Source organism: Acanthopagrus latus, chromosome 13 (genome assembly GCF_904848185.1).
Source record: "Acanthopagrus latus isolate v.2019 chromosome 13, fAcaLat1.1, whole genome shotgun sequence".
Taxonomy (NCBI): domain Eukaryota; kingdom Metazoa; phylum Chordata; class Actinopteri; order Spariformes; family Sparidae; genus Acanthopagrus; species Acanthopagrus latus.
Window position 1 is genome coordinate 14,339,673 of NC_051051.1, and position 16,164 is coordinate 14,355,836.

The window sequence follows — 16,164 nt, forward strand, 5'->3', positions numbered from 1 at the left end:
TTTAGTTGTTTGTGATGTTACTTTTTATGTCAAATAAATTGTGTTTTTTTAAAAAAAAGAAATAATAAGTAAAGCATCTTATCTAATTTATCTGTTATTTTTCTTTTTCTTATGTTGTATCCAATATCTATAATGTATCTATCCAAATTGTTTGTGTCCTTGCTCGAATGGCAAAATAGATTTCAAATTTAACACATTTTGAAACTAAAATGGCACTCAGTAGGTTGAATACCTCCTCCATGGTGCAACAGTGGTCTTTAATTCAATCAAACCTAATCCAATATCAAACTTAACACCCCTGTGTCACTCTGAATTTTAAAGCACCGATATCGCCTTAGTAATAGTTCAAGATCACCAGATCTGAATCAGCCAACCACCAGGAAACAAAAACAGATCCATACAGTATTTGCTGAGAAACAAACAGATCAAACATGGATCCTATCTTGCAATATTCAAAAAAATGAAAAATTATCTCCGGAGCCATCCCTTTTTCTGGATCGACAGCAAAAGTTAATGGGGTCTGTTCTGGGCAGAGACCAATCCTCTATATATGTTACCTGTAATTCTGTGTTTTTTTTGTAATCCTGGAGACAAACCAACCAACAAACAGACATGGGTGAAAACATAATAACAATTACAATAATTACATTCAATTACAAAGGAATGAGGTACCTGGCGTGTTGCAGTTTTATAGAAAAGACAACTGTAGTCGAAGATGAAAAACACAAACACAAACCTAACCTACCAGTCTATCAAATACAGTGGCAGCCTTGACAGGAGATAGAGATTGGGCTACAATACAACCTTTATATTCCCCGTAGCTCGAGCTGAGACACATCACCAGGCAACAGGCAGGAAAGAGTATACACAAAACACATTATACTCATTTCACCAGTCATTTTCTGCTCTCTGCAAACACAGGCTGTAAAAACAGTACAAGCACCAGCCCAACCGCACTCAGCTTCTCCGGTTACAAAAAGCCGAGCCCTTGAGGCGTCGGGGATGGCATGTTGGTTTTAGTGGGTGGTGAAAAGTTGAAGTGGTCTAAGGAATTAGCCAACAGGCTGAGATTGCAGGTAGGAGAAAATCATCGCCCCTTCTCACTCATCTATCATCCTACGGCATGTGATCCCCCTCAGGGGCAGTTCCCATGGTCTGTGCCAACCTGAGCATGCTCTGTGGGGTCTGGAGCCGAGACATCATAATAATAACACTTCGGTTGATGCTGCAGATGCGGACATGCCAATCCTGCCCGACACTGAGGCTGGTAATTCCTGCACACGTGCAGGTAGAACGCACACTACACACACGCTGACAGACTTCGAAACAAGACACTTTCTCCAAAGAGCATGCAGTAACATGGTGTGTTGTATGAAAGTGTTTTTCACTTTAAAATAATAAGAACCTCGGTTCAGCCATTGCCTTTATTTTTAGTGCTGGATTAAAATTTCTGAGGTAGATCCAAAAATTTTGGGGGCAGCATAATTGCTAACTGGAGTTCACTCTACTCTTTGGCTGTCTAAATAGGTTAGCTCGGTTAGCAGCGGAGCTCACAGGTCAACCAGGTACAGCAGCCTCCAAGACCAACGGATACCAGTCTTAATGCAGGGGACAGAGTACAGAGGTGATTTACAGTGACTCTGTAGAGAAGACAGTAGAGGCATGCAGAGGCGGATGGATGTAAAAAAAAAAAAAAAATAGGTGTAGAATATTTCTTTTGTTAACATTTTGTGATTTCTATGTTGTTTATTCATTACACTTAAAGCTCAGAAGGCTTGTGAAATGCATATAATGAGATAGGACAGGTCATCGCTAGCTGGTTAGCATGCTAACCTCCGCTGATATCTCTACAGAAAATTACACTGACTTCTTTGACATAGATTCAATAACATTCCCGTTCCTTCACATTCTGTTGATACTATTATCTCATTTTTGAACGTTTTCAATAAAGATTCTAGCCATGGCTCATATTTCTTTTTAAATGTCTTGATGCCAACAAAGAGTTTGGAATTAAAATCAGAATTTAAAATGAGCACGTTTGTACCTTTTCAGGAAAGAGGCTCTGCAATAGGTCTCAAGAGGAAGGCTGAAAAGTGCAGTGAATACACTTTTGAGAAAGTTTCTCCCATTCAGTCTTTTCTGAATATTTTGTAGATTACAAAGTTTCATGTAAGCCTTAGCGTTTCGTTACCATGGCTGTAATGTTACAAAACTAACACAGATGAACATTTACATTTTTTCCTCTACTTTCTTGCAGTAGGTCAACATTTCTATGACTTCTGCTCCAGTGGTTTGAAATTGGATCATTTTCAGATAATTGTTCATGTTGCAAATGCGAAAAAAGCAGCAAGGTCAAACAAAAGTAAAGGTTTAAAATGTTTTAATGGATGATGCGGCACTGATATGTAACAGGTACTGAACACTGAAGGTCGATTTTTCATAAATGCAATGGCTCTGATGATCTACAGCATTCACCTGCTAAAGCTTGTGGCTAAATTTTGTGCTCTATTAAATATAACTTACAGGCATACCAGCTGCAGTACAGTATAGAGAACGGTCTCCAAAGATCACGGGTTCTCTAATCATAAGCCTGACTCACAAAATGTGCTTGTTAAGTAAAAAAAAAAAAAAAAAAAAAAAAAAAAAAAATGTGCTTGTTAAGTAAAAAAGTAAAGTAAAGTTTAAACTCAAAACACAACAGAGTATTTATACTTTCTATTTACAGTGTACATATTTACATCAAAGCTTTTACAACTTTCAAGAAATACCTACAGTGCTGAAAGGGCTTTTTAAGTCCAGAAAGCTTTCTGAAGTTTGGAATGACCCTCGCCCTCACCCAGCTCTGTGGCACCACTATAGCATTAAAATGACGTTAAAGACAGTTCTGTACAGTGTTGGCAGTGTCTTTGCTCTCATTAGCAGGGTGCTGAGGCACACTGTGAGCCACTGGATTGTGGACAGTCTTTGTTGTTGCGCTCTGTCAGTTTGAGAATGACAACCTTCCTCTGGAGTGTCTTAACCTCCTGTGGAGCAGGCTGCTCAGCTACTGGCTGCACTGAGCTCTCGCTGACTAAGTCCTGGCAGTCCTTCGGCAGAAGCATAGTGATGATGTTTGAGTATCCACCTTGCACCGCCAGGTGTAGCGGGCTGAGCCCCTGCTCGTCTGACAGGGCACCGCCATCTGGACAGTGAAGGAGCAGCTCTTTCAGGACTTCACAGTGTCCATTCTCTGCTGCCAGGTGGCAGGGGGTGCGTAGGGCCTGGTTGGATCTGTAGGGGTCTGCCCCCTCTTCTATCAACATCTTGACGGTGGCCAGGTGACCTCGCTGGGAGGCCAGGTGGAGGGGAGTGAGTCCATTGGCGTTCTGGGCATGGATATCCGCCTGGTGTTTGATCAAGAGGCGAGAGGTGCTGGTGTGGCCCGTCTCTGCTGCCACATGCAGAGGTGTGTTTGACCCAGCAGACGTCGTGTGAACATCTGCTCCGAGTTCGATCAGGATCCGTGCCACCCTGTACTGGCCTCTCTGAGATGCCAGATGCAGTGGTGTGCGGCCATCCGTCGTCTGCCCGTCCACGTCGGCGCCGGCCTGTTTGACCAGCAGTTTGACGATTCCCAGATGCCCTTGCCAGGCAGCCAAGTGGAGCGCCGTCCAGTGGTCCTTGCCCTTGATATGAACATCAGCGCCACGGCTCAGCAGCACACGGATTACGTTCTCCTGGCCGTGCTGGCACGCCACATGAGCTGGCGTGCGTCCCTGGCCATCGGTCTCATTTATCGCTGCCCCTCGGTCCAGCAGCAGGCGCGTGATGGCCTCATCCCCGTTCTGGGCCGCCCAGTGCAGAGCCGTGTATTGGTCTTCATCCTTGGCGTTGACGTTGGTGCTGCGCCGACCGAGCAGAAGTTCAACCAGGGGCTTCAGGTGCCTCTCCGTGGCCAGGTGCAGGGGCGTGGAGCCACGGCCATTTGCAAGGTTGGGATTGGCGTTGTTCAGGAGGAGGAACTTGACGGCCTCTTCGTTGGCCAAGGTGATGGCGTGGTGGAGCAGACTGTCCCCACCATCGAGGAGCAGATCTACATCCTGAGGCTGGAGGATCTTCATCAACTTGGCAGTGTCTTTGGTCCTGATGGCCTCACACAGCTTCCGTCTCTGTACCTCAGCAGAGTCTGGGCAGGAAGGAAGCAAGGGATCAGTTTAAGGCAGAAGTCTTGAGTAAACATAAAATATGCAGTACATCTAGGTTAACATGAATAATGGTCCCATTTGCAGGTCTTTAATCAGCTCTTACCACACGTGCTTTCTTTCTCAAAAGAAAGTGTGATGGAGTCTTGGGAGGAGAAGGCTGAATCTGCAGAGGAGATGCCGGACAGTCTCTTGCAAGTGCTCTCTTTGCTGTGACAGCTATCCTCCTTCACTCGGTCAAAGCTCCTGGAGATCCCAGAATCCACCTGACTCAGCAGCTCCGACAGGCTGTAATCTTTTTCCGGCAACATGGCTGACTTTGGACGCACCGGCTTGTTGTCTTTGACCTGGAGGGCAACAATCCAGATAAGCATATTTGGACAAGCTGGTCTTTGGCAATCTGAACATTCCATTACATATATGCCCAGGTATGTAGCTGCTGCTCTTATCCAAAGCCCCTCACAGCACAATGCCCATTGTCGTTACTGTGATAATTTGCTGAACTTGAGTTTGATCGTGTCAAAATCGCTTGAAAACAGATGGAAGTCCAAAAATGGCCTGACCCTACGGACAGATATCATTTGGCAACAGCTGTCACCTCTCATGAACAGGATGTTTGTCTCCAGTCACGTACACAAGAGCACGGAAATGACACACAGGTTAAACTATCCCATCAGTCAACATTCCTATTTCTGATGCAACTGTTCAAACACTCAGACAACTTATGACATTAAAAGTCATAATCGTGTCTGGAGCACTTGGGAGATAAGCCCGTCATTGTCTGGAAGTGTGGTTACACATTAATGGAAAATATATAGAGTCAGTTTAAAAGCTGTAGTGAAGAAAGGGATTCACGTAACACAACACAGCCACTGTTGGTTCAAAATCTAAATCATTTTTTTTTAATCACTTTTACGGAGGCTCATATGATCCACTGTTAGGAAATCTTCCAAAATCATTTCAAAGTTTAAAGAAGCTCAAAATGGGAGAATCACAGGGCTTTTAGATTCAAAAACAGTCGTACCTGGTCACTAGTGAGTGTGTTAGGGGAGGTGGGCTCTGGCTCTGATGTTGATAAGGTTGGTGTTTTGGGCTCCTCTTGAGGTTTAGAGCAAAGCTCCTCAGCTTCAGATGTGATTTCTGTTAAAAAAAAACAGCTCTAGGTCAGGTTTCAGTAATACCAGGGTTGGGATTAGGGGAGAAGAAAGGAAAGAAAAGCAGCACTAAAAGCAGGAGACAAAAACCTCAATTTAAGAAACCACTGCACTTAGATTCTAAGGGTTATCCTGTGTCCAGCTGAAGGACCAGGATCAGTTTGATACTGATTTACTTCCTGTTGCCATGATAAACAAGGTTAACATTTGTTTGTTTGTTTTTTTTTGTAATAGAGAGGCACAATTTACCCTGGAAGCTGGGTCTGGCATTGGGTTTTGTGGTCCAGCAGCGCTGCATGAGGCTCAGGAACCCTGAACAGGCTGAAGGTCGACAGCGTGGCACAGCACCCAGATCCGGACGGACCCCCTTTACCACCTTCACCATGATCTGAAGGATGTTATTCTCTCCTAGAGGTAAGACAATCATAAAGGTCACACAAAAAAATACATGAATAAAACACAATGTCAAAGTTTTTCATATTTGTGGGGCACGTGAATCTAATCTGAAGCCTTTTTTTTTTCCTGATGAGGACATGTAGTGTGAAGACATGTTACATGCTCCAGTGTATAACAACATCATTTAAGGTGCTGGTAGGCACCAGAGGCTATATAGATAGTCATGCGCAGTTTACCACCACCTCCCTGTGTGCTCAGATAAGGTGAGCATGCTGTTGTTTCCCATGGGAGCCAAATGGATAAGCAGCTCCTGGTCTGGCCTCCGTCTATCTGACTGTGGGATCAGCCCAGTCAATGATTCAACACAAACAGGTAGAGGCCTTAATCACAGGTACTTCACCTCCCATTGTAGCCTTAATACCCTCCGCAGGTGGAGGAGGAAGACGGGAAGGGATGGTAACCGGGCTATTTCTCGCTTTTTAATTATGTCTGGATCAACATAGGCGGTGCCGGTGCCAACCTGGAAACCCAACTGGCCTTTAAAAAGGAGCCAGATTCCTTGAAGTGAAGTGCTATCTGATATGCCTGGGAAAATACACAGTCTACTTTCTAGTCTGGCCCTGTCCAGTGCCTGCTCTGGAATCCAGCGAGTAAACAAATACAGTACAGCACCTGTATACACACACACACACATACACACACACATGCAGGCACGCACGCACACACACACGCGCGCGCACACACACACCTTAAAAGGTGTGACCTCTAGGCATTTATTGGAAACAATGTGAGCCTAACCCTGCCAGGAAAATTTAAGAGGGATAAAAGTAAATGTTTATGATGACCCAAACATTTTTCAGATATGAAGTCATGTATTGGATTCAGTAAGTAGAATGTACGTGAAACAATCTCGTAATTCTAACTTTTATTCATCTCCGTGCTGCTTGTTTTCAATAACAATGAGGACAACAACTCCCATGATCCCACGCTACTTCAAAACGTCATCGCACTCCATCTTTTGTTATTGTTGCGATTGATAGTCAGAAAAAAAAAAAAACTTGTGTAGTGCAATCATCATCAAGTCAAAATTGTATCTTGTCCAATACATTGTTTGTTACCAAATACCTGCAGAACTAATAACGTTCCCATCAGTCTGCGAGTACTTTGTGTTAAGTGCCAATTAGGAAATACTGACCCATCATGGCAACCACGGTAAACATCACACCCACTAAATCTCACCATCTTAGCATTGTGACGTTGACAGAGGTTAATTGACTTGTTAGCAGAATGGTGTCAGCATTTAGCTTAAAGCACCCAGGTGCCTGTTACAGCTTGGCTGGTTAGGTTTGGGAATGAAAACCACAAATGTGATTTGCCATGTTTCTTTTTGCTTTTGGCATCCCTGACTTTTCCCTGAAATTCCACAGCAGGAATGGCTTTAGTAAAAACAAAACAAAACAAAGCCTTCCCACCAGCTTTGGAGGAAATCCTCCCCCGGGTTGACGCATCAATCATAGTCTCACCTTGGTAAGGCTTCTTCTGTGTGAGAATCCCCCAGATGACGATGGAGAAACTGGAAAGGAGGCGAAATGAAATCGAAAGGATCAGCACAGGATGATGATCAGAAGACACTTCCAACAAACTGGAATGTTTTCTATTTTAAGCACGTGATGTGTTCCGCGAAACACTCTTAACTGCGTGAACCAGAACGGCGGTTTGAGCCTGGATATACTGTCAGCCATTTTGACGGACACTTTGTTGACACGCTACATGATGTAACTCGTGTGCTACCAAACCCATCTCCCACATGGGATTAATTACGGAGAATTATGAGTCAGAGATTCGCCGAATGTAAATAAGTAGAGGAAAGGCAGACGGGCAGCACCACCTATCCCAACACAAAGCCCGACATTCACACGAAAAAAAAGAGTCCAACCTGTATACATCATGCTTGGTGTCCGACACTCTGTCCTTTTCAATGATGCTCTCAGGCGGCAGGTAGGCGATGGTGCCGCAGAAGCCGTCTCTGCTGATGTCGTCGGCCCGTGACAGGCCGTTCCACCTGGCCAGGCCAAAATCAGATATCTGCGGTGGAGAGAGATCAGATAAGACCCTCAAAGAGATTGAAAACCCTACTGCTTTCTCTTCTCATGAAGAACCATGACACTGATGACTAACTTTGCCCGCTGAGTGTGACAGGCTGCTAAGCTCTTATTATGTGCACTCAGTGGTATGATGAGGGCAACGCGGCCATGTCCCAGCCTGTAGGAGAGGAGAGGCCCTTCACGTTTGTGTCGAGGAGCGCACACCCACACACACGCACACACACGCACACACTGACAGAGGGAGATTTAACAGGAGCTGAATTAATCCTGTCTGGACAGGCCCGGGTGAGGTGTTTACATCCAGGTATTAAACCCAAGTATTGAAGATTCCCACCCATTGCTCTCAGTGCAGTTGAGCTGCTCGGAGGTTCGACAGAGGCTGACAGACACCTATTTGCCCAGAGCGTGTGCAGGGCTGTCATTTAAAAATGGATGAAAGGGCATAGCGAACCAGCCCACAGCTGAAATTCCTTCTAAAAAACGCCAACTGTGACTTTAAAATCAGCTCTGAAAACAACTACGGCTGTCAAATCAGTTTCGCAGCACCAAAACCATTCATCTGTACTTCACACATAAAAGCTTTGTGTTATTTCTTTCAGATAATTATTACTTTTCCCCAACCCCTTTTTTTTTTTTTTAAAAAAAGGGGGGGGGGGGGTTTAATACATATAGCTGCTGCTGTAGAAAAACCTCAGGTTGCAGCTGCTCTGATGAGTTTTCTCAGTAATTCTGAAGCCATTTTCCCCGCAGACTAAAACTGCATATATTTAAAGTTTTACCTATTCTGAACATTAACATTACAACAGAAATGATTTGGATCACGTCCTGTGTCTTTTTTTTTTTTTTTTTTTTTGTGATGAGCTCTGTACCTTGACGTGATAGTGAGCATCCAGCAGGATGTTGGCCGGCTTCAGGTCCAGGTGCAGCAGCGGTGGGCTCATACAGTGCAGGAAGTTCATCCCCACCGCGGTCTCGTGGATGATGCGGAAGCGGAGCTCCCAGGGCAACGGCTCGGTGGCCAGCAGGGTCTCCAGGGAGCCGGTCTCCATGTACTCCATGACGAGGCCCTGGGGGTCCTCACAGATCCCGTACACAGGCAGGATGTAGCGGAACTTGGCCGCCTCCATCTTCTTGGCCTCCTCGAGCAGCTCCAAGCGCTCCCTGCGATTTAAACGCATTGATTGGTTACGTCATTTTTTTTTTAATGTTACACAAAGTCTGTGGTTCGTCGCATGGGCTCCTCTTGGAGTGACTCAGCAATTTCATGAAGCGCCATCAAGCTGCGGCTGAAGCGAGGCGAAACATTTCAGGGTATGTAGCTCAGCTTATTTTCAACCAATCCCCTCCACGGCCTCGCAGATTTATACCAAATCCATCATCTCATCAAACATTAACCTAATGACTCTGAGGTCATGCTTTGCTCAACTTAATACTTCACATAACTTTTGTCCTCACCCAAATTCCGGCACGTTACGCATCACCCTCACCGAGCACCCAGCTATGCAAAAATGCGTTCTAGCCTTAACCTTACGGGCTGTGACAGCGTGACCTCTGCAGACTTCTGCAATTAATTCACCAGCTTTCATCTCAAGCACATGGATTGTGAACTCGACTGTCCAGAGGCACTTTTTTTTTTTTTTTTTTTTAAGGCCTTGAGGGAATTCCAGACCGGCCTGGAATGCATCAGGAGAGCATTAAACAGAGCTCTTGTTCTCTGTTGCTCAACCCTTCGCCCAGCTCCCTTTATCAGTCCACCGGCTCTGCTGACATACCTCAAACCCGACTGTGCAGGTCAGTCGTGACCTCGGCGCCCGTATCTCCAGCAGAGGTTGATTTAAAACAGCAAAGTCTTAATGAGGACAGACGGGGAGAAAGATAAGTCACTAATGGCTGTATTTATTGGAATGTGCTTCAAATCAGAACTGGGTGAGCTGGACTGGGGATTCGTTTTTTTTTTTTGTTGTTTTCCCCCCCCCACCACCATTAATGAAATGAAATTAGATGCACAGGAGAGACTCCTACACCTCCTCAGAGTCTTTTATGTACCAAGCGTATCAAGTTACTAAAAGAGTTGTGTTCTATAGGGGGCAGCCTGCCTATAATTCTCCTTTTATTGTCAGTACAAGTGAGGGGAGGCCGGGACCCCGAATGTGCCAGGCAGGTATAGTCAAACACGATACGGGAGAATGGGCGAGCACTTGTTTGCTAAATCCTTCATCTAATCCAAAGTGCTCTTCAGCAGCTCCTCAGGACCAAACAATGTCTCTGCTTTAACAGAGGCCCGGTAAGACCGGTTTTGCAGCTCCTTTTATTGTCAGTGCCACACAGCAGCAGCCCGCAACCCCGGCAGACAAAGGTGGCTTTGAGTCTTTGAGCTGCTGAATGTTATGCATGGGTCAACGAAGGCCGCCGTCCAATGACTGTTTATGTACTCTGCAGTTGTTTGCAGATGATAACATCTTCGGTTCAGGTTCAGCGGAAGCTTTAAGTTGCACCGCAGGTTCTGAGAGGATGTCAGTCCTCTTTTCTTTTTTTTTTTTGCAATGCTGAAATAGGCACTTCCTTTCATGCTAGTTATCTGTTTTAAATGTTTTGGTGACGCTGACCAGATGAGAGATCGCGATCTGATATCGGACCATCAAAAAACAAAAGGAAACAGACGGAAGAATCAGCTGAGAGATCAATTGAGGCAGTGTTCACTCGGATGTAGATATCCGTGTCTGGAGCGCAATCTCAGTGAACACATCATTTAGAAAGGACAGGTGCATCTCACTGACTTAGTGTCACATACCAGTCAGTCAGACACATTTGTCTACAATTCAAAAGGTTTGAAAGGTTCTTGTGAGGGAATATTTGTGTTTGTGCGGGTTCAAAGTTGAGAGGAATGGAAAGTTCCATTGCAATGCAGGTTGTTGTGCCAGCGAGGGGGTCGACTCACACAGAACATGACACTGGTCACACACACAGTAGGACAGCTGAGCCACACACACATGCACACACAATCTTTTTCTCTCACACAAACATTTTCTTTCATTTTTTTTTTAAAGCTTTTTTTAAGGGATCCATGCAGAGCAAAGATGAGATTCATGGTTATGCAAATTGCAACAGAATGAAAGGTCTCTAGTAGCGCCTGCGGGAGAAGACCTGCTGCCCTTATTGACACGTACATTCATGTAAACGACCTCAGGGAGGTACCCTGAGGGCCATTACATGAATACTTCTCTGTTGATTACAGAGATCAGAAGTGAACCCTTCATGTTCAGGTCTGGCTGGAGTGAGCGAGCAGATATGACCCTGAGCGATGTGGGCCTATGCCTTTACCCCTGGGGATGAATCAACAAGTCAATACTCCTTGAAACACGGCTTAACAGTGTCTGACTATCTAAACGTGGCCCCCTGTCTGCTGCTCAGGCAGCTCTTCAGCTGCTCCATGTGCCCAGACTGGCAGCAAGTGAGTCACACACAGCTCCTGTTGTTCAACGTTCAAAAAGTCTGAAGAACTGAATTACTTTTTTTTTTTTTTTTTTTTTTTAAAACCAGCACAATCATAATCAAAGCCTCTGGCTGTCTACTATCTGGTGAAAAACTGCTCATCAAATAATAAATAAGGAGGAGTAAATACAGAAGTAAAGAGGAAGTGTCCAAATGTTCGGCCAAACTTCTTTTTACACTGTTAAAATGTCTTTTTTACGTACACACAGGTTCAAAGACAAAACATCTGGCTTGACAGCTGGAACTTACTTGTCATCCACATGAAGGCAGGGAGGGCACTTGATAGCCAGCCATGTTTTCCACTGTACATGCCGGACTTTGTATACTTGCCCAAATCCACCGGAGCCTATTTTCTCCCAGCTGCCAAACTCAGAGCAATCAAAGGTCCTTAACAGCCCCATATTCCCATGTGGAGAGTCAGGGACGTCCATGTCCGTGTCAGTAAACCCACCAGCTGGGTAAATTCCTTTTTTGTTCGTCTCCAAGGCACAATCAGGGCAAGTGAACACACACACCGACCTGCCCGCTTGTGAGCTCTTCCTTGTTTTTCCCCTTGTCAAGCTCAGCGAGGCCCCTCCTCCTCCTCAGGTAAAAGGAGGGGTTGGGCCTGCTGCCGTGACATCACTTCCTGGTTTTGAAACACACATACAGGAAAGTGGTGGAAAAATTCAAGACAGGCCACCAGGCACCACGCCGCCACAAGGTCCCTAGACAGTTGTTTTCCAGATGCCCCGAAGCCTCGAGCTTCCTCATGTTTCTGCCATGAAAAGGGGAGAATAATCTCTGCCATGAGCCGGAGTCCATGAACCCAGGGATGTGTTATTTCATAAACACCCCTTTGTCGCACTGTAGCCATTATCCAACTCAAGCCGCCCGAGGTAAGAAGAGGGAAGGCGTCCTTACAATGGGCGGGTTATGTGATATTGACCAGAGGGTTTGGGAATGTGTGGACTCATCTTCTCAGCACAAACTCACCCAGCAGAGGGGTCATCGTGTTCTCTCATAGCTGCGGATCGTCATGACACGGAATTCACCGGTGACAGAACTGTGTGTGTGTGTGTGTGTGTGTTTCTGCCATGAACAGGGGGGCGAAAAATCTTTGTCAGTTATTCAATTGTAGTTCGGGGTCAGAAACAGGAAAGCCATGAAGCCGATATGGGACAAAGTGTCATGCTCAGGGACACTTCTACACTCAAACCGTCTCGAGCCCACGTCCCCTGGTAGCAGACTGTAAATGATTCATTTCTCACTCGTCATAAAACAAGCATGCAGCGGGGGATGAACCAACCCGATCTCAAATTACTGTTTTATAGGCTGTAAATGCAGTGAAAAAAGAACACATAGAAATACTTCATACACACAAATCATAGAACAGTATTCGTTAAACGTACGTGACATCAGATTGAAATGTACCTTAAATGTAGGTCCTCATACCTGTAACGCATACAGGCCCTCACTACAGATCATTATCAAGGCCGCAAAGTGGTTTTGGCACCCCAAAAAACAAGACCGCTGAACCAGAAATCTTAGTCTTAGGGACTATTTTTAAAAAAATATATATTGTTAAACAATAGCCAGCTAGCATTAGCAATGTTAATGTCAGTAACGTAAGCTTTAGCTAGAATTAACAGTGTTAGCGTTATCTAGTGTTAGCTAGCCTTAGCAGTGTTAGCCAGCATTAGCCATGTTAGTGTCAGTAACTTTGCCTTTAGCTAGCATTAACAATGTTAGCATCATCTAGTGTTAGCTAGCCTTAGCAGTGTTAGCCAGCATTAGCAATGTTAGCTGCCTAACTCAAGGTAATGGCGCTTTCCCTTTTGTCAAACGTCGCTATAACTTACAGTAGAGGGTCAGAGAGTGAGAAAAAGTAACGTGAATTAAACTTTAATACATAACCTTGCCTTTTGTGCCTGAGTCATGTTGAATAGATTTTCATCAGCAGTGGTGGTTATTTAATGGTGTATTCACCACCGGTGGGGCAAGTTTGAATGCAGGCTCATCAGCGCTAATTAGCATTACTCAGTCAAGTGTTGTTTCGCCCCAAACAGCCAGATTACTTTGTACATTGTACATTCTCTGTTAGTAAGCAGGCATCGAGGGTGTGTGTGTGTGTGTGTGTATGTGTGTTTGAATTCAGGTCAACCCCTCACTAAAATCAGCACACACCAGAGATCCTGGGCCCCTTTCTTCTTTTTCCCCCTCTCCCTTCTGTAAAGTTTTGATCATGTAGTACAGTACATTTCCCCCCTCCAGTCAGCGATCAACAGTACAGAGCATAAACACCCGACAATGGAGGTCACCTCCATGTGTTTGCTGCTGCAGTCAGGTTGATAAACAGATGTGAGGATAAATCCACTGGAATGTTAAGAGGTAATCTGTTCGCTCTCCTCCTCTGGCGGTAAACGGCTCCAGATCAGTCCAATATGATTACAGGCTTTCATTCCTCCAGGAGGCCTTGCTCTGCACCTGACTCTCTCCTCCTGAGAGAGAATCAGAACCCTAACCCTAACCTGAGCCGGTCGCACCGAAAATTCCCAAATTGAGACCAGAAAGCTATATTAGATACATCGACACGCAAATTGTTGCGGATGCTCTGGCGCATCAGCTCCTCTCGCCCTGTGTTAATTAATCAGGCACAACAGAGTATAAAAATGCAATGTAACGCCTCCCCACAAACAGGAGTTGTTTATTCTGTAATGTTGTTTGCTGTCTGATAAAAAAAAAAAAAAAACAACCTCTGTTTACCTCTACCGGCATTAAAACATGATGTCATGTTGTCACCCTACTCCACCCATTGCTCAAGATTACATTTGCAAACTGGAAGGACGAGCTATTAAGACTGAGTGGGAATATGTCATCAGGGAGGCCGTCGGGACGAAAAGCAGATGTCGTTGTTCAGCGAGGATCCAAGCTACATTTCAGGCTGCTGGATCTTGTCACTGCCGCACGGATCAGTGTGTCTGTTCCCCCCCCGCGAGCTGCTCGGAGGCATGAACATGAACAGCAGATAGAGGCCAAAAGTTGGTGGGCGGTGTGAACTGGAGCCTTCTGAGGCGTTAGTCCGCCCCTCGTCCAAAGTGTAAATGTGTTCTCTCGGGCGTCACAACACCTCTCAGTCATTAGAATGAGAGAGGAGCTTTTATTGACGTGTTAATGAAATCAGCTCTTTTAGTCTGTTGTTGTGCTCAGGGTTAAAAACAAGAAAGCAAATCAGGATTGTCCACTTCTTCCCACTGCGAGAGACTGGCTCCTTTGGTCTTGACTCAAATCTTTGCTGCAAATAGTCAATTGCGCCACCAGTACCTGTGTCACGACACCTATAGGAACAACACAAACCACGAGCGCTATCTTAAGATATTAGAAAGCTGCACAGTAAATGTCAGCTTGTGACAGCATGTCCGTTGGTGGCAGCTCAGGTATGTGCTGGCACATCATCAAAAGTTTAATTGCATCCTCCCACTAACCCCTTTCATCGGAAAAGTCTTTGAGGCGTGTGTGTGGGCACGCAGGGTTATCAAAAGAATGCCCCAAACGTGACTGTGAGGAATTCACAACGACAGCTCTTTGTCCTAAACCTTGAAAAAAAAACTTGTTTTGAATGCCCGCTGTTATTTTTTTCACCGATTGAGAGAATTTGTCCCAGGAGGAAAACAAATACTAAGTGTTCTGTAATGGGGAATATTCCAGATGATTACTAATTTTTTCCCCATGTGTGCAAGATGTTGGCAGACTGCTGCCACCTACTGGTGGGTCATATTAAAGCATTCAGCCTGTGATAAGACTCAGCTTCAAAGATACAGTATATTCATGGTGACTAAATGAAAAAAAAAAAAAAAATCAAAGCTATTTTGACATTTGAAATAATAAAGCAATGGGGAAATGTCACCAAATCTGTCAGCGGTGACAGTGTTTTATTCTGCAGAGTTCAGTTCCGGGTCACTTTATCTTTCTCTGCAGCTGTGTTTGATCTATCCGATATTAAACTGTAGTCCTAGATATGGAGAGTATGAAGGAGTGATATGGAGAATATGAAAAGTTTCAATGGTTTGGCTTTTATAAAACAATGTTGTCACTCCTCATGTCTATTGTCAATATGTTGCTTCTGTTGGTTAAGGATTTAAGGAAAGATAAACGCACTTTAAGCCCCAGTCACCCATACTGACACTAATAGAGTAGGAGCTGGCAGGCTTTTTACTGCCTCTGAAATGACTCTGAAACTCAGAGCTCACACGTGTCCTTAACGACTCTGTAAGATCACACCGGCACACTTAAAAAGCCTGCAACTCCCCTCAAGTCAGTTGGAACTGAGGAAGCCTCTTGGATGAGAGGTGAAATGGTTTCTAGAAACTGATTCAAGTCCAGTTGCCTACGACACAGCACTTAGAATTACCACGACCTGGACGGCTGAGAACCTTCATCAACAACGGATGTTAGTGTTTCTGGTGTTACTGTTGCATAAGATCAGAATCAATATAAAACCTCTGCGGCTGATAAAAAAAAAAAAGACTTTTGAACTGCTGACAGTCAGTTTATGTAGATGGGCGATGCCGTGCCTGTGGGAGTTTAAAGATTTGTTCCGAGTCAATACATATTTTTGAAAACATTCACGACATCTGAGTTTAGTTCATTCCCCCATTAAAGAAAAAAACTGTGGTTAGAGAAGAGATGATACAATTAGAATGTAAAGGGATGTCTGAATGATTTTCATTGTTAAATTATTTAAAGAAAGACCTGGGCCCAGTTTTAAATGAGGATAATTAATCATGCAAAAGCGAAGACACATCTCATTTCAAGTATGTGATGACCGTGGGATGAGACTCAATAATCAACTTTCCT

General features: G+C 44.7%; 1 protein-coding gene across 1 annotated transcript; it reads right to left on the reverse strand.

Moving 5' to 3' along the window:
* Positions 1 to 2,363: 2,363 nt before the first annotated feature.
* Positions 2,364 to 11,880, reverse strand: ripk4 (receptor-interacting serine-threonine kinase 4). The gene is made up of 8 exons (XM_037120208.1): positions 11,578 to 11,880; positions 8,706 to 8,997; positions 7,668 to 7,816; positions 7,255 to 7,304; positions 5,585 to 5,743; positions 5,206 to 5,321; positions 4,288 to 4,528; positions 2,364 to 4,165 (listed from the first exon to the last, which is right to left on the reverse strand). The coding sequence occupies exons 1-8, from the start codon at positions 11,757 to 11,759 to the stop codon at positions 2,916 to 2,918; spliced, it is 2,439 nt and encodes an 812-aa protein (XP_036976103.1). The 5' UTR covers positions 11,760 to 11,880; the 3' UTR covers positions 2,364 to 2,915.
* Between the last annotated feature and the right edge of the window lie 4,284 nt (positions 11,881 to 16,164).